We start from the raw sequence: 19784 nt of genomic DNA on the forward strand, positions 1-19784 counted from the left end.
TGAAGAAACATGTGGCTCAACCTGCTTTCAAACCAAGTTTTGCAGTTTCATTTCATTAGGCACAATCACAATAATATGAGAAAAATCCAGCATGTTTGATCATTTCTTCATTGTGCTCTTTCGTTAAATTCTAAGCTATAATGCAGCGTAGCTGAAGCTTCAGATAATTACCAAAATAAGACTTGTTTGAAGTCGGAACGGAATATTAGTACTGGCCAATATGATGCAATTTCAACAGTCACACAACGTCATGATCATCACTAAAACCAGCCACGAAGCATTGGGTGGGTGATTTTCCTTGCAACTACTGTAGTTGTACAGAGTTAGAGAGGCCCTATTATGGTATTTTGTTTTTTTTAATTCCTGAAGTGTGTTTTATAGATTTTGGTACATGTAGATGGTCTGAAAAGGCCTCCAGAGGGAGTTTCTCTCCCACACAGTCCCCCCCAGAAATGCCTCCATTTGACTCCTTTTTTTACTTCCGCAACACGGTGACATCACTATGTAACTATGGCGCTTACATTGGCTAGCACTCCCAACACATTTTTTCAATGACATTAAGCCAAATAAACTCACAACTTCTAGTCTTGAGATAGACTGTATTTCTCTTTATTGGCGGCTTTAAATAGCAGCACATCAGTGCTAAATAAACTTAAAGATAAGTGAAAGGTAAACATGGTTATTTATTCCTGCTGATTAACTTTCCCCACTGCGATTTCCTTATTACTTAGAAGCTAAACCAGGAATTATCTAGTCACAAAACACATGCTTTAACCTTTCAAAAACAGTGGAGGTGAGAAAATGCATTTATTATTCACATTTGTGATGCAAAATAAGTATGCCGTATCCATCCTCGTTTACTACTGGTAAGATAAATTCCTACTAAATTCATACTCTCTACATTCACTCCGAGCCTTGGCTTTGGCTGAATGTCCTGCAGCATTTAATGAGTTATCCTCTATGTCTGCAACTGTCAAAAAATTAAATCCTTTGCATTCTGGTTTCCAGCACTGGCCTATAAATAATTAAGTTCATGCTAGAATAATAAGAGTTGCTTGTAACAGGCTCGTAGCTGACAGCTCTCTATTAAAAGGAGATTAACTTCATGTCACAGCAACCCTTACACCCAGTGTTTGCATTTATATATTTATAACCAGCTTAATATTGATGTGTTTGGTTGTTTGTGTAGAAGCCTCCTCTGCAGTATCCTTTATGCCACTTACTTTCTTTTGACTTCTGAGAATAGAGAGTTCACAGAAGCCCGGTGGTGTCTTAGTCTCACCCACACAGCTTGGATGTCTTGCCTGATTTAGCAACTACTCTCCCTTGCTTATGTGCACACTCATAAGAATATAAAAAGTACCTTGTAGGATTTCCCCTCGTACAGACAGGAAGGTTTGGCAGAGGAACATTCCGGGCAGCACTTCCCAGGCAGCTGAATAAGCTCCGCTCCCTGTGAAAGATAGATATCATTTAAAATTCATGTTTAAGGGAAAATCATCATGAACGGAACAAAGAAGTTACAAAAGCAATGTTTCCATAACTTTTGACTTAACTGTTTTTCTTGTTTATGTTCTACTTCCAGTTATCACAGTTTTTCCTCTTAAGTTATTTGCAATTCAGTCCAATTCAATAAAACTTTATTGGGTTTTAGTTGAAAAACCTAATTGAAAATGAACTTAACTTTAAATGCTTCAGTTGTCATACATAATAACACAATCACATTTGGCAAGAGATTGGGAGGAAATCCAAACTATTATTGAGGCAAGGCCTGATTTGTTTTGTTGAACTGGTGATAACACACCACTTTTACTTAATTTGTCAACCAAAAATTAGCATAAAGAGTTTGTTTTCGGCTTGGTTTATAGTTAAGGATTAAATGCGAAAAATAAAATCATTCTGAACATGCTAAATTTTGTCTGTACGCTTATTATCTAAGCTGTAGTCCTTAGCTAGCTACTTACCCAAAAATGTTCCACATGTATTTTGGATTTTGTTGGTTTCCAAAAGCTTTTCGCAATCTCAGCCCATAGACAATAAGAATTAAACATGAAAAACATCTAAATTGTGGTTGTAAGAGCCACATATTACAATGGCAATATGCCACAGAAGCAATTTTGTAATGCAAAGACCTCCCTATGGGACCATTACGGTATATTTTCAGCACAGGTGGCACCATAAGGAGTCATAACCCCCCTCTTTTCCTGTTATTACGGTGCCTCAGTGCCTTTCTCTGCCTATTGACCCAAACATGTCATTAAACCCAAACCTCCTCCACACAGGGAGAAAACTGCATGGCTCTGATCTTCTTAGCTGAGTGACCTTGCTTAATTCAGAGCTGGACAAACGCCAATTACGTTACTTACGGTTAATGACACCTACCAGCAGTAATTATCACTGTGAAGGATGATAAATGAGGTTTTTTTTGGCAGCGGCAGGGAATAGTAGAGAAGTATTATTAAATTTACTTGACAGAAGAAAACATTCAAAAAGGAGTAAAGTCGACACTGCGCCAAGCTTAAGTGGGTCATTTGTCGGATAAAAGAAACTATGGGAACTCTGGCAAGATATCTTAACAAATGTGCTGTTTGTTTTGTCCCAAAAACTCCCACGTCCAATGTCCTACATTCCTGTGCCAAGTCTGTGAAGCATGTCTTTACATTTAGTTGACTTATTTAGTGTTCATTTTAAGGCTGATTTCATGTTTGGAAAGTATTACTGGGTTAAGATAAAACATGCAGCTTAAGTATCTTATCTTATTTTAAAGAGGGATGTTATCTCACTATTAACTGGGCAAATTTCTTCTTTTTTTTTCTTTAAAGTATTTAGCAGGTTAGAAAACCAGCACACTGACATGACACAAAAGGAACTAAAAATATCAAACTATATAAAGACTACAATACAAGCTTTTTTATATTTGTCAATGCATTCATCATGCAGGTAACATGCTAACTAAGATAGCTAGCTAAGGGCTAGATATAGGCTAACAGGCTAACTGACAAAGTTTAGCATGTTTAAAATGATTTTTTTGTTCATTTTTGAACAGCAACCTCTTCAATTAGGCTTTGTAATAGTATCTTACCTTTTGATGTTTTCACTTATCATCAGTCTAAGTACACATTTCGATTTTAAAGCCCATACATAGTCACAGATCAGCTTTCAACAGCTTCACAGTACAATCTGTCTAGCATGCATCACCCTAGGCCTCTCCCCTAAACAGCCTTCCAAATCAGGGTAATGTAAGTAAAGTTACATTTTTTGATTGTAGTTTTGATCTTTGAGTACAAGTTTATTTACCCCTGTTTTTATCGCTGCTGTGTCCAGCTACCACACATCTTTTGAGTCTCATCTCATCTTTTAAATGACTTCACCTGAACTGAGTGAATCACCCATGGTGAGAGCAGCCAACTTTGTAATCTAAAATTATTGCCTGACCCTTAAATCACACCCAATCTCCTTACTACAAATGAAGATAGTTATATCAGACCTTGTGAACCTTTCACAGAAGCAAATTACACAGACTTAGGGAGACTGGGAATTAAGTAACTATGACATCTTCCATTAACTTATAGGGGCTAATTTGAAGGCAAGGAAATGGGTTTTGCGGTTGCTGACATGTTGCATTTTGGGGTCAAGAGAAGTAATTTTAGAGCAGTTGCAGTCTACAGGAAAGTAACCTTTTGTAAGTTGGGAAAAGTAACTGAGATATATGTGATCTGTATTTGCAAATAATTCTGAAAGAATAGCTGTGTTACATTCAGAAATAACAGGCTAACTTAGATAGCTAGCAAAGGGTTACTACAGCTTGGCTAATTAGCTAACAGACAAAAGCTTAAATGTTAAGACTGGTTCATTTCTGTTACTCTTTGGAATGCCACTCTACAATAAAAGGCATTGAATTAATATCTTACCTTTAGACTTGTTCCCTTGTTATCAGTGTAAGCAGGTACAATATACATTTAAGATGAACATGTATTAAGCCTTATTTTACAAATCATACATTTCTCCAAAAGGATTTTTAAACTCAACTGCTAAGACTTATCTGAAACCAACACTGTGTGCAGCAATTTTGTTTTACTATAACACATGATCATACAACTCTCGCCAATTGTCACAACGGCAATTATTTCTTTCTCTGTCTTTAGTATTTGCAGACAGAAGACCAATGCTCGTCATGCAACAAGGTATCCTACCAGGAATGTATTGCCAAATGAAAAATAACACTGAGACCAAAGTTTGGTCCGGTTCAATTTCTCAGCTCTGTGGCTCTAGTTAATTACATTGTATCAGATATTTTCCAGTTCTTTGAGGACATTTATGCCCCCAAGGAATTTTTTGTGACAAGAAAATAGACGAGTACAGTTTCCTATGATGAGCCCAGATTTGCTCTAAAGAAGACTTTTTTGTCAGGCTCACCTGCGGACATTCAACACGAGCACACTCGGCCCTCTGGCAGAGGACCTGACCCCGGTTGCAGTTACAGAATTCGCAGCCAGTGCCATTCCACATGTCTCCATGGTAACGCACCGCCCCCTCGTACAGGCAGCTGCCCTTGGCGGTGGCGCATTCATCACAGCACTGACCAGTGCGCTTCACTTTGGTCTGACCCTGCAAGAAAGCAGTTACTGTTTGAGTTTCTTCTTGTTTTCAAAAACAATACAGACGACAGAAATTAAGGGATGCAAAGCGAGCTGTGAAAGAGACAAGAGAAAATCCAGGGTGCTTAAAAGAAATGGTATTTTTTGTTTGTGTGTTTCAGCAGAGAGAGATGAGACTATGAAGCAGAGAGTGTGTTTTGCATTATTAAAGGGAAAGACACCAAGCAGTTCAGGAGCAAACATTTCTGACAACTTTATTTAAAAGTGCTGAGAGGTGTATAGTAAGGCTACTGACACTGCAGATGTCACTTTACCAGAGCCTGAAATTTAAAATACTTTATCTCACACCAACAGTTTGTGTTACTCTACAAAATTGTATTTCCCCTAAAAGAGTTGTGCAATGTGTTTAAAAGTCACATTTACTAACAGAGCGGAGCAGGTAGTTATAAGCTATTTTTTTTACTGGTATCTGCTTGTGTCAGAGTGGTGGTTTTGAGGCTTCGAGTCTAGCTGGTTCCTCTCTGCGGTGCTCAATACTGTTTTATTTACTGCTATCATCAGTGGACGGAATAGGATGTGACCTGAGAATATTTGTACTTAAAGTTTTAGCTTATGTTTAAAAAAAACCAAATGAAAACCCTTAAAGAGCAAAATGTCTCAAAAGCGTTTCCCCTTACTTCACAGTAACAGCAGGAAGCCTAATAAGCATTTCCCCGAAGCAGGTGTTCCCCCTTCAAAGGTTTTATAAGACCAAAAAAGTTCTGACCTCTTTACTTTTGACTAATTTGTGTTTTCAGTATTTTACAGAACAGAAACAGTATGAACCAGCCCGTTTTTACAAAAAAGGATTTCAGCTTAACATCCTACGGTCATTTATATTGAAGACAAATTCAAGTCTTTATTTTAATGTGCAATAGACCCACTATTTTCAAAAATAGCAAACACATTTTGTAATAATGTGAACTCTTTATTGTACAGTGGTACATTAATGACTTCTACTGTATTATTGTTTTTATGCTGCTTTCCTGCATAATAATGACTTCTTGTGGAGAAATAAAGATCTGAAAAAAGGCTAAAACTTTCATAATCATCACAAAATATATCTACAAATCACTTCTGTGTTTATCAAAGGCTTATATGTTCTTCCTCTGTGCTATTGTGATCCATTGTTTTTCAAGAACAAGGTTTATAAAAAAGGAAAATCAGTGAGCCACACTGTTTCACGGGGGACATTTTCCTTTATTACCTTGAACAGACACTAAAGTTTCTTTTAATCACATGCATCATATTTCTGCCACATAATCTCAATAGAGCACCAAATGTGAATTTATCCACCCCTGAATATAGTCCATAAAAATAAAGTGTTAACTCTGCTTAAGTAATGTGTTATAAAAGTTACAGTGTCCATCTGTTTCAGGAATGTATTATGTATTTGTTGGCTATTCTAAACAAGTTTACATATTTGTAAATGCATGCTTTTTCCCCTTTTCTGTAGTGTGTTATATAGGCTTTGTGTCTGTACTGGTGGTCTGCACAGAATGAAATCCCAAAGTTCCCTCCAAAGGGAGTTTGTCGCCCACACTCCCCCCCTCCATTGGACTCCTTGGTTTACTGCCTAGCAAAGTGACATCACTATGTGACACTATACTACTAATAATAATAATTATAACTTTTGTTTATATAGCACCTTACATGAGTAACAAAAAACTGAAAAAACAGTCAGACAAACAAAAACAACAAACAAACTAGGGGCGGAAGGCTTTTGCAAATAGGTGGGACTTAAGGGCCCTTTTAAAGGCATAAAGAGTGGGGATGTTGCAGATCATTGCAGGGAGAGAGTTCCAGAGGTTGGGAGCTGCAACACTGAAAGCTCTGTCCCTGAAGGTTCGCAGGTTGGTGTGGGCGGTGGCAAGAAGGCCAGAGTCTGAAGTCTAGTGCTTCTATTGGCTAGCACTTTAACACATAATATGTGATATGCTAAGCAGCAGGGCATTTCTGATACATCTCTAAGCGGTTGACAAATCACAACAGAGCTGGCCAGCTAGCCAATCGGAGCAGACTGGGCTCTGGTTTAAGACAGAGGGTGAAAAGAGGTGCTCCAGCACAGGCAGTATGAGAATGTAAACATGTCCCAGTAGAGGCACAAAATTCAAATATGAAACCTGAATCTTAAAATATGTCTTCTTTAATACTGCAGCACATTCAGAATGGGATTTCTGGCAAATCTCCACCTCTTTCCAAGATACAGGTAGAAAGAAAAAAGGTCTGAATATGTAAGTCCAAAATCCATCTACATTTGTAGTACAAAACTAAACTACTGTTCCAGCAACATGTTTTTCTTGCTGCCTTCATCAAAGTCATCAGTACAGCTCTAATGAGATCAAGTAAATGCTTTGGAAATTTTCCAGCTAGATAATATAATTAGTGGCTTGAGGCTCAAATACATTTTTGTTTCACTACAATAATATAAACTGAGTTATTCCCTTCGATCTTTAAACAACCCAAGTCAGAACCAAACACAGTGAAGCTTCATAAGGCTTCTGTAATATTAAATGAACATGCGTCCATTTAAAACCAAAATGTCCTACACTTTGACTACACACTTCTACTTAAATTTCTCCATCTGCCTCGACAGGTTGGGTTGAAAGACAAAAAGGACGAGGAAGCAGGAAGAAAGACAAACATCAGTAGCCACGTTATAGTAATAGTGGTAATAATATAAATATATATTTGATAGCTCTATTGGCATTAGTATGTATTTTGTCTGTGCATGGCCCTTTATTTAATGTCAGTGCGTCTGGATTGTGTTTTATGGCCCTCTCCGACTTCACTAACAAGAGTTCCAGCACAGAATCGGTGCCGCAAGCTGAAATTTGCATACAATTAACAATTTAATGTCAGCCTGTGTGTGTGTGTGTGTGTGTGTGTGTGTGTGTGTGTGTGCGTGTGTGTGTGTGTGTGTGTGTGTGTGTGTGTGTGTGTTTACATACAGCGAGCAGACGACATTTGTGTGGTCATGCATTGTTAAACGCCTCTGAATCCATTAGAGTTTAAACACAGAGCCTAATGTATGAGGTGGATTCTGCCTGAAACTGAATTTCAATGATTGTGTGTGATAGTGAGTATGTTTGAGACTACTCACCTTCTCACAGGAAGCGGACTGACAGGTGTGTGTGTGGCACTTAGACTGACCCCGGTCACACACACATGTGGTGCAGGCGTTCTTCTGCCACTGCTCGCCGTGCTGCCAAGATACACACCGATACAGACACTTAGACCAAGCCATGAACATTCACACACTTATACACACACAGAGTACAGGTATCGGATGTAGTGTGGATGGCAGACAAACACAAACACACGTAGCTGTTTGGAGTTAATAACAGCTATCAAGTGTCGACATAATTGTCCATAAACATTTCAGCATGAAGAGCTGAACAGTACGAAAACAGGAGAGGCAGTGTGCGTACAACCTACTCACACATCTGCACAGACATATTCAAATCAATAAAATTACACATTACACTCCACCTGCTAAGGTGAGGTGCCCAATCAATTAGCCAATGGGTTAATTAGATCATTGGAATGATATTTGTTTAAAAATCATGTATTTTTTAATGCCATTTGTCTCCGTAAGAAAATAATTTCTTGGATAAATTTTTTCCCTATTTTGAAAGGCTATCTTTTTGGATCAGTGGTCAACATGCTGGATTCAGGTTTATTCAGTGATGGGAAAGAACTGAGTTCATTTACTCAAGTCTAAGAACTTCTTTCACATATGTCTACTTTACTTTTTTAAGCGTTTTTTTTATTTGCAGCGTTTCTTTATGTAGCGCTATTAGTAAACATTGCTCATGTGTTTTGGCACATTTGTGTTTTTGTATTAACATAGTTTTTGAAAGTCTAGCGTGTTTCTCGAAATCAAAGTGTTTTGGGCGGATGTAGCGCTTTTGCATAGGTCAGCCACCGTACATGTGAGTAAAATGGTTCTAAACTAATTCAAAGTAACACAGGGTGAGCAATGGTAAACACATTTCTATAAGCAGCATTTAAATGATTGTACTCCCATACAAAACCTGTATTTTACATGTCGTCATTGACACACTAATTTAGTTGTCTAGACATCTTTTAATCTGTAAATCAGGATCAATGATTCATGTGGTGGGTGGTGTTTCATTGATAGCAAAGAACAGTGTATTTATTTATCAGGACACTAAAGAGTAGTGAAGCAGTCCAACGGTGGCAACTCCTTGAATGTGTTTCAAGTCCTAAATAAATAATCAGTTTCAATTTATGGGTTAACTTTCTGTAACTGTCAGATTAAATCCTAACATCCTTCCTCGTCAGGCTTTAACAGCTCGATTAAACATTGACTGAATCTCGTAGGATACAAATGTATTTATTATTTCACATGAAAGAAAAACATTCTTCACTGATATAACATTTATTCCTCTTTGAACATCACTAAACTCTATGAAATTGTGTATGTAAATTAAATGGTGAGTGCTTTGTAATGAACTGTAGCACTGATCCTTGAATAAGATTGACATGCTAATCTAAAGAAGTCTGAATCTAATATTTTCATTATGAATTAGCTACTCATCTTCACTACAAACACACACACCATTGAAATCACGTTCACATTTACATTAATTCAGAAAGTTTGTATTTCAAGTACTTGGTTGGACACCAGAGACAAGTTGACATAATTCATTCTCTTTAGAAAAATAACTAATCAACATGTCTCTGACACTTGCTGACACCCCAAAGAAAAAACACACATCTGTAGTCATGATGGCGCGTGTGTGTGCGTGTATCTGTCTCTCAAGAAGACATGAACACACATTCAACTGGATGGGACACACACACGATCAAAGGATAAACTTGGCAGGGTGGGAGAGTGTGTGTGTACACTGTAAACACAGAAGAAGAAAACAAGAGCATGCAGATGAAGGGATGTATGCAAAGAGGAAGAGAAGAAATGAGAGAAGGGGAAATGGGGAAAAGAAGAAAGAAGATGAAACCAAGGATGGAGAAAAAAAGGGGAGAAGGAGTAAGAGACGAGAAAAAAGGAGACGGGGACTGAGAAGATGAAAACAAACTAGAAGATGAGAAGAGAGGAAAGGATAGAAGAAGAAATCGAGAAAAGGGGAGAAGAGGAGAAAAGGAGAGAAGATGAGATGGTAGGGAAGGGGTAAAAGATGTGAGGAGAAAAGAGGAGAAGAGAAGTTAAGAGGAGACGAGATGAGAGGATTAAGGAGGAGAGGGGAGGAGAAAACAGGACTGCTTTCATCTCAATATCAGAACCCACACACACATTCGTCACATACACACACATGCGATGTCAAAGTCACCCTGTCATCACAAAAATATTCTAATAGATTGTGTAGAGGAAAACAAACCAGGGTATAAAATGTGCCGGGTCACACCAGTACAGATTTATGAGCTGTCATCAGCTGCCACAAACACGCATGAAATAAAAAATACACAGTTTTTATAGACATATTTACACACACACACACACACACACACACACACACACACACACACACACACACACACACACACACACACACACACACACACACACACACACACACACACACACACACACACACACACACACACACACACACACAATGGCTCTTCTGAAGGCTGAGTAACAGAGAGGATTTTCACACAAAACCACACAATAACACACAGTAATACACTGACACAAAGGAGGTTACCTGGTGCTGTTTACCGGCAGACAGACAGGGATTGGACACACACTGAGGACAGCAGCGGCCTGGCTGGATCACCAGGTTCTCATGCTGAAGGAAGAGAAAAAAACAGTCAGACAAACAGAGGGTCCACAATAATGAATCCAGTTTTAATTTTATCACATACAGAACTAAATATAAGCATTGGCATTTCTGTAAGGAAGCCTGGAAAATGCAATCCGATCAAGAGTTACATAAAATCAGTTTCATCATGAGTTTGACCCAGATTAGCACAGAGTCTGGAAACAGTCTGCTGGGCTGCTGGGAAACACATATTCCCATCACTCTTACACAATATACCTTAACCTGTGTAGGTTGCCAAAGTGAAACTTCCAAAGTGAAAAACTGCCAAAACAATACAAATCTGTGATGAAGATACAGCAGCTAGCTACCTCAGAATATTAGAGACATTTCTGGACCATCTGGGTGCATTGACAGCATGTTTTCTAACTATCAAGATGTAACCAGGTAGATAAAAACAGCTTTGTTGCAGAGATATATAGGATAAGCAGTCAACACTTGCTTTCAGCTAATGTTGAGCAAGGCTAAGCATGAAGGATTACAGTGCTTACTAGCTACAACAACTATAATAGTTGGAAGGAATCATGTTATCATATTGTTAAAATCACTTTTTATTGTGCCTTTTTCCATTGTGTTTAGAGCTTCTTGCAGTGTTTTGTTTATGCAGCATTTTTAGTAAACTCTGCACATGATTCGTCAAGTTGTCGAAGATGTTTATTCATTTGCATGTGTTTTGGCACATTTGTGTTATTTTATTTGCATCGTGTTTGCATCTGTCGTCCACCTTATTAGGTAATCAAATTCAATTCAATTTGTTTCGTGACATGCTGATTTTCTTTTATTATAACTTCAACTTTATTAAAATGTATTACATTTCAGTGCACTGGAATAAAAATAAATCAAGAGGTGGTTTATATTTTGAAATCATAATTTCGAGTAATCCAGCAACAAAGCCACATACAGTATATAGGGGATGCGGTGGAATATCTAAGCTTTAAAGATGGTTTCTGTTCCTATTCAATGGATAAATAGTGATATATTGGATACAAAGTATTGTCTTCTTTTCTGTCTTGGGATTTGAAGGAATTGGAGGGACAGATCGTAGTTGCCAGGCTGAACAAAATGAAAAAATGGTGTGTTATATTTCGAGAAACTCACCGGTTTGCAGGCTACTTGCTCACACTCTGCTACTGAACACTGGACTTCTCCATTGCTGCAGACGCATCGGGAACAGAGGCTTGGCTTCCACTCTTCACCGTCTCTGTATGCAGTGCCCTGCCAGGAACAAGACTCTGAAACACACACACACACACACACACACACACACACACACACACACACACACACACACACACACACACACACACACACACACACACACACACACACACACACACACACACACACACACACACACACACACACACACAGAATTAGTAAACAGTGAAATGGGTGTCAGGTAATGAGCTGACTGTTGGAGCATTGTTTGCCCTCAAACAATGGGTAAAAAAAGACGTTGCTAATTAGCTGCTAACTGTTTGGATGCATCATAGCAGCTTCGAGATGTCATTAGAGTCGAGTTTTTACCTTTCAGCTCAACACAAGGCTGAAAGCATTCCTAAATAGTCCATTAAAAAATTAAGTATTTAAAAGGTTAGTAAATACATTAAAAAAAAGGGTTCAAACTTTTGAAGGGTTCAAATTTTTAAGATGTGAGGCAAAACAACAGGCATCACAGCCGCCTTCTTAGGAAAAACCTACAACAGGATTTATTGATTTGAATATGCAGTGGATTATTTTATACCCATAAGTTGGAAAACCACTTAATGATCATCTGCAATAGTTTATTTTTAGTGTAATGAGAAGTCACCATCTTTTAATAGATTTTCATTACATTTTCATATCTAATTTTTCATGATTTCTAGTGGAATAATTTACATTTTCATTGGGGTTTTGGGCAGATGGATGCACCAAACTGTTTGGATTTACGAAAAAAAATCACTGTGACTCTATCAAATATAACATGGCTCTATAAAGTCATACAGGAAATAAATAAATAAAAATGTTGTCCCGTAATTGCAAAAATGTATTTCCACAGACAAATCTTTTTTTTTTTTTTTTTTAAGGAAAGAGTCAAACACTCTGGAGTGGTTTGATTAAAAGGGTTTAACCTCACCAAAAGGAGTAGCATCAGCAAAACCAATTTGAAGGTAGCTGAATGTGAACCTGGAGCAGAGCTCATCTTTATTGAAAGAGGGGAAGTGAGCTAACCCGAGGCAGAGTGCTGCTCTGTAGGACATACTCACACTCAGGTTTCCTGTGAGAGTGTGTGAAGGCAGTCCACAGGCCAAGCCATTGAGTGTGTCCCTATTTTTATGTATGTGCTTTTTTTGACTTGGTTGTTGGGTTTGAGGAGCTGCTAGTACTACAGTATATTGTAAGATTTGCAAGGCTTTCTTCAAGCGACAGTATAGCAAGTGAATGTGTGATGCTACTCAGTCGTGAAGCAGGGCATAATTGACGATGACATAATAGGATGACTGAGAAGAGATCATCTCCCAGCAACAAAACATCTTTCAAAAGTGCAATCCAATTTTATCGAGTCAGAGAATTTCTTTGGAATACTTCAAGTTTTTATTCCATTTTCAGTATTTGCAGCACACACATTTTAAAGAGGCCATATTGTGTTTTATGGGTTTCTCTTTCCTGTAGTCTGTTATATGGGTATTTGTACATGTAAATGTTCTGCAAACGTTAAAATCCCCAAGTTCCCTCCAGAGGGAGTTTCTCTCCCACACAAACCCCCCTGGCTTGAAACGCCTCCATTGGACTCCTTTGGTTTAATTCCTTAACATAGAGAAATCACTGTGTAACACTCGCAACAGTAGAGGCGCAAAATACAAACATGAATCTGAAAATGAGCTGTCTTGTAAGACAACAAATAAGCAAACATAGCTGTTGTGAAGAGGATGTATTTTGTTATTTGAGGATTTCTGCATGGCACATCCAAAACTCCCACAAACACTTCAACGCACTACACAGTTTTTAAAACAGTCCCTACACTTAACTGCTGTAAAAATCAACATTGTAACCTTGATTGAGTATCTGGAGTAAATGTTTACATAAGTATGACTGTCTTGCCCGGGAGTAACAATATAAATTATACACAGTAAACAGTATAAACAAATGGATTTATAGTTAATAAACATGTCAAACTGATTCTGTCTTTTAACCCTAATCCTAAAAGCTAGTGTACTCTTTGCCAAATCTCAAAAGTGCGTTATCATTCCAATTTTGTATAACTTTGTCAATCAATTTGTTTGTAATTACTTTTTTACTCCAATACCTATGTATTGGAGTCCTCAGGGATCCAAGCACTTAATCCCACCTCTACAGTTTTATAAGACAAACCTATGTATTATTGCCATGGGCCCTAATACAAAGTGTCACACAGTATCGGGGGTAGAGGCACTGTCAGTCATTTTCAGGGAGTCAGACACAAATTTACATTTGGGCTCTGTCTATCCTGTCCTTGTTCAGGATACTTGCTTATATGCTGTGTAAGTGTGTATGAATCTTAGTCTCCTTTGACAAAAAGGTGACTTTTTTGGCGCTTTTTTGGTTCTAGCCTGTAGCACCCCTTGTGTTTCCACCACTCAGAGGCCAAGTGGAGATCAAGTGGAGCTGTGTCATTGCGTCATCGTTTGCATCATGATGTAACCGTTTACGTCCCCTCTTATGACTGATTCATATTCACTGTCTGACTGTCACACGAGCAGCTGATGCACCCTCCCCATAACTGAATGTGTTTCAGTCTGAACTGACGCTGTTTGGCATCAAAACGCTGTTATGAAAGTGTCTCTGGCATTACACAGGTGATGTTAGCATAGCAAGCGAGGCTACTCTGATTGTCTTCACTACTCTGTCTGTCTTCACTACTCTGACTGTCTTCGCTACTCTGACTATCTTCACTACTCTGCTATCATATTGTGGCATAAGCCGTTTTCTACAGGTAGATTTTACCGGCACAGTTTTCGTTATGATTGTACTTCTGATGGCAACCTGTGTAAACAGCATCACACTGAGCCTGGTTAGTGCTGACTGACTTTATAAAGTGTGTGGTCATGTTGTAGTCACTTTACTCAGCGCTACGGCTTGTTACAACTTGTACTCGCCATGAACTGTTATCCTCAGGTTAATCTCCCCCCTCCGAAGTAAGCGTGACGTATTGGTTCGTATAGGATCTTGGGTCTTGCCGGGCAGCCGAGTGTGGCCAGAAAGAACCGGTTTTTCGGCGCTTAAAGCCGGCGCCGCTGCCGTGGAAACATGAAAGACCAGACCTTTATCGGCTCCAGCTCCGGCTCCGGGTTGGTGGAAAAACGGCAAAAGAGTCGTATAGCGTTATATACATGCAGTACAGGCCTGACACCACCCTTACCTCCATTCTGGCCACACTTGGGGCAGCACTCTCCAGCTGGGGTGAAAGGGCTCTGGTCCGAGGGACAGCTGAGAGCTGAGCAGGGGTGAAGGGTGCAGGACACACTCCCTCTGGAGCAGACACAAGTGGTACAGGGCGAGGGACTCCACTGGCTGTCATGCTGTGGAAAACACACAGAGAAACACAGTGACACAGAAATACAACTTGAGGGGGGAAAAAGAGAGAAAGGAAACAGAGAGAGCGGGATGAGGAAAGCTGTTTTGCTCTTTGTGGACAAGACAACTTTGTATGTATAAGCCTGAGTGACAGACAAGAGAACTGAGTCATATTGGGGGGGTGACGTCTCAACTATGGGAAGAGAGAAGGAGCGGGGAGAAAAAGGGTGAATGAAGATAAGGAGAAACACTGTGAAAGGACACTTCCTTCACTGGTGTAAGAATGCCCTTAAAGATGAGTTTAGACTTTGCTGCTCTTCCTACATATCTCTTCATCATATCTTTCATATGTGTGTTTACTATAGTGCCTCTGGTCAGTATGTGTTTGTATTAAACACTGTGACAGACAGAAGTGGATTGATGGAATGTATACTAACACAACCATCTCCGGGGTGTTAATGAGAGTTTATTTTTAGAGTACAGTTCATCCATTTATGATTCACTTCAATGTTTTTCAATCTAAATGAGGTGAGGTGAGGATCTGACTTTACGCATTTTCTAAGACATCAGACTGTGCAGTAAAACATTCTTCAGCCCACATTAAATAAATCATTAGTATGAATTTTAATGGAGAGTTGATTTAAATGCTTTTTCCACACTGGAAAGGAGAGAACAGATGTTGGTGGGAAACAACAGGCAACATCTTTTTTATGGTTTATGGGTCTTTTTATGGTTTGGGCATGCAGCCAATATGCTTTTGTCTTTATAAATATTGAAATACATCAAAATATGCTAAAAATGAAGTTTGGGACACGACTGCAGTTCAAGATAATAATTTGGAGCCAGTTTTTATACTCTGATATACTAAAACATTGGCTAATGACAGAAAAGCAACCCCAAATATTCCAACATGCATATGACTTTTTTGTGCAGAAGAGTCCTTTCCCTGCCTTATGTAACTTTCACTCACTGCATAAATGACTCCTTCGTACTGGCAGGAGCCCTGGGACGAGGAGATGCACTCCGGACAGCACTGGTTGGCAGGGATCCTTAAACGCTCGCCCTTTAGAAAAGACATACACAATTAAAAACATAAAATCTGACAAATTCATACAAGAAAAAAAACGGATGCGGGTCCCTTTAACCAGCCTGAATTGAAAACCCAATTACAGTCTCTCCGTTTCCATGGAAATTAACTGACATGTGACACAAATAGCACAACAGAACAGAGAATAATAAAAATGTGAAGATTGGATCAGCCGTGCACAGCACGTGGAATACATAGTGAGTGTGAGGAGACGTTACAATACATATTACAATACCGATTCAACGCGCTTTTCTTTATCCGCGCTGCCTTACCACCCCGATAGGATCCATATGTGGAAACGAGCAAGCGGGAAATCAGCGGGGGGTCAGACGCAGAGCGGGTAAATAGTTAAGGTGCCATTTATTTGTGAAAAGAAATTATATGGAATGGGAAAAGAAGGAGGGGAGGAAACAATTTGTATAAGGTGAAAACCCCCAAAGGAGCTTTAGAGAGTGTAATGTGTCAATCTAAAAACAGAATGAACACCGAAGGGACGCCAAATGTGCAGCGTGAGACAAATGAACACGCAAAATAATGGCAACAAAATGTATAAAGTGTGGGAGAAAGAATAAAGTGCAGCCGTTAGTTTGAAAGACAAAGGGTTTACATTTTTCTTTCAGCTTCCTAGATATCCAGATTTGAAGAAAAACAAGGCCATCAGCTGTATTTTAACAGCATCTGGAAAACAATCTATCATAAAAGTCACTTTGTGTCCATAAATGAAACAGGAATAAAGTAAACCTCAATTTTTTAATGTATTTTGAAGCTCTTCTGCTCATTTCTACTGTCCTCCACTATTCGTTTTTAACTCCCCCTTAATTTTTCCTGTCTGCTTCCAAATATTGCTGTAGTACATGCATTTGGCCCAATTTCAGATTGTATTCATGCAAAGGGGAGAGATGATTACAGAATCAGGACTAAAGGTTAATTCTCCTTACTGTTATTTTATTGTCGCTGGTTCCATTTCTGGTATAGATAAAAACAATACAATTGACCTAGAGCGTTGTACAATGTAACAGAAGTACTAAGATACTTGTGTGAGGTGACAGTGAGAAATAAAAAGCAATGTAAGCTTGTAGATAATGGCAGTGTAATTCAAGAGAAAGCCTCATAATCGGACACAGACAGATGATAAAAACCGTAATACTTTTTTATCCCGGTGAAGGCGGGAGAGAGGCACATTTTAAGAGCTTTTTAAGTAGATGGTGTCATGATCATGGCTTCGTGTCTGTCATGTCTTTGTGTTGTGTGTTTTATTTTGAAAGGTTTTTCCCTCTTATGTCAGGTTAAGTTTCACTCCCTGTCTTTAGCTTCCCTCCCTCCCCTGATTGTGTCATTGTGTTCACCTGTTGCCCCTGTGTTTCTCCTCCCCTCTCCAGCTGTGTGTTGTTCGGTGATTAGCCTTGTGTATTTAGTCTTGGTTCCCCTTTTGTCTCTTGTTCGGTCGTTGTCGTTTCCTACCTGATCCTGTACATGTTACCTGCCTGTTCCTGCCCGTCCGTCTGTCTGCTCCTGTTCCCAGTGTCCCTGTATCCCCTGGTTAGTGTTGGTGTGGTTATTCTTGGTTGAATGTACAGCTTTAATTTAAATAAAGCTTGCCTTTTGTTTGGACCCATACCTGCCTCCTATTCATTTTACTGCACTTGGGTCCTGTTTCCCCAAACCCTGACAGATGGATCACACAGCTTGGGGAGCATGATGACATTTTTTTAATTAACATCGGATTGCTAGCCAGCAGAGTGGAATGCATTAGACATTGATTGTTGCCTTAACTCAGGTTTGGGATTGGATTTGATGGCGTCACTGCAGGCTTTGAAGTTTAAATCACATTTAAGAAGAAGAACAGGGAGTAACAGCCTGATGGTTAAATTGAAGAAGAGCTTTGAAAATATGTCCTTGTAAATTCAAATGAGCCAGTAAAAAAGCTAGGTAGGAACAGTTTCCAAACTGGTGTCAACGAGGCAAATTAAATTTGAAGACTTCCCTGCACAGTAGTAATTTCATTGATTCTTGTTTTAAGGGCAGCTCACAAAGACGAGTGATTACCAGGCCTTTGAAGAGATCTGCACTTCCAGGTGAAATAGAGAAAGGGAGATTAAAAAAAAGGGGAATCCCAATATTTAAGGCCACACAGTCTTTATCATTTAGTGTTTTATTCCGGGGCTGTCCAGTGGCTTATTTAAGAGTATTTTACACTTAGGAATAGAACTGTAGGAATATCTTTCCCAACTTCCAATAATGGGAGTGGTAAAGAATTGTAACCACACAAAATACATAGTGGTAGGAGTAGCTCAACTTATTTCCATTTGCTTTCATTCATTTTTTTTTTAAATCAAATTAAGTTTTGTGCCAATCTTTTTGCAAAAAAAACGGAAAGCCAGAAAAGAAGAGATTGACACAGAAAGTGCTATAGGATTTTATGTTGTAGAACGAAACCAACTGTGTCCTGTCCTGTTGAAAGTGTAAAAAAACCTTGAATATGCTACTTTTGCGAGCCTCTTTTTGCCAATTGTGCTTACTTTAGTTTTGTTCTAGTGAGCATCCGTCCCTTCCTAACTTAAATCCAAACTTTGTTAGCTAGTTGGCTTAGTTGCCCAGCTAACACTTAAGTTTACACTATAAACAAAAGCAAAATACAATTATAATATTGCATTGCAACATAGAGGTGGAAGGGTAGAAGTTAATCGTACGAAGGTTAATGATGTGATAGATGTTATTGTTGCTAAGGAAACATTAGCCTATCAGAGGTTTAGCCGAACCTCTCCAAGCAGACTGCTTAAATCACATATAAAACAAAAATGTTACTATATTGTAATCATACCTTTATTAAATGTATTTTATACAATTTCAGCTGACCAGACATAAGTAGCTTTACCTCTTCTTTTTCTGTTAAAGAGTTGAAGCTAGAATTAACCAGCCTTACTGTTAAAACCTGACTCCCTGTTTCTTCTCTTGTAAAAGTCTTACCCTCTGGATATCACATTGTGGGTTTGGACAGTAGGTGGGCCTGCAGATGGCCACATCGCTGTAGCAGGTACACTCCTGACACGACTGAGGTCTCCATGATGTGTTGTTCTGCGAAGACAAAACAAGAAAACCGACATGAGACATAACCGAGGGCCGACTTGATTCATTGCCGCAATAATCACTTTCTTATGCTCCATTATCATATCCAAGCACACATGTCATTTTAATGTTGACAACAGGGTCAAATGACAGTTAACATAAAGACCCCTTTGTGAATTTTAATGTGATTGATGTTTTTTCTTACTTGCATGTTATGTGAGGTAACAAGTTAAGTTTTAAGTAATTAAACATACGTTATTTTTAATTAAACCTCTGGGGATTTTTCGTTCCACTTGACAATGTAGAACAAACACAAGTTTCATATTCAATTGGATCAAAACTGCTTCCACACATTGCTACAGTTTGTAGGTCCATGATAAATTAATAAGGTTTTCCTGCTCTAGTTTACAGAATGTGAGCACCACTATATAAAAAAAAAACACCTTCACTTCTACACTTACACTGTTATCATCCTCTTTACCTAAGGCTGTAAAACATTGATGGAATAAAGCTGCAGGTGGGGTGAAACTGCTTCGCTGTTGAATAAAACCCTTTAGCACCAACTACACAATGAAAAAGGGGCAAAAAGGCAGAAAAGCTCAAGCTCACTTCGCTGCAGCATTGAGTCTGCTTGGTATTTGTCAATAGCCCATAAGA

The 19784-nt window shown here is 38.8% G+C and overlaps 1 protein-coding gene across 1 annotated transcript in view; it reads right to left on the reverse strand.

Annotated features, from left to right (window-relative positions):
- fras1 (Fraser extracellular matrix complex subunit 1) overlaps window positions 1–19784 on the reverse strand; it is a 245586-nt gene that overhangs the window by 160152 nt on the left and 65650 nt on the right. Inside the window, exons 3-10 of the mRNA XM_063898177.1 lie at window positions 19029–19136; window positions 15945–16037; window positions 14820–14979; window positions 11540–11673; window positions 10328–10411; window positions 7741–7842; window positions 4417–4608; window positions 1364–1453 (exon numbers count right to left, since the gene is read on the reverse strand). Coding sequence (XP_063754247.1) covers window positions 1364–1453; window positions 4417–4608; window positions 7741–7842; window positions 10328–10411; window positions 11540–11673; window positions 14820–14979; window positions 15945–16037; window positions 19029–19136 — 963 coding nt within the window. The remainder of the gene's footprint in view (window positions 1–1363; window positions 1454–4416; window positions 4609–7740; window positions 7843–10327; window positions 10412–11539; window positions 11674–14819; window positions 14980–15944; window positions 16038–19028; window positions 19137–19784) is intronic.

The sequence above is a fragment of the Eleginops maclovinus genome, chromosome 12 (assembly GCF_036324505.1).
Source record: "Eleginops maclovinus isolate JMC-PN-2008 ecotype Puerto Natales chromosome 12, JC_Emac_rtc_rv5, whole genome shotgun sequence".
Taxonomy (NCBI): Eukaryota; Metazoa; Chordata; class Actinopteri; order Perciformes; family Eleginopidae; genus Eleginops; species Eleginops maclovinus.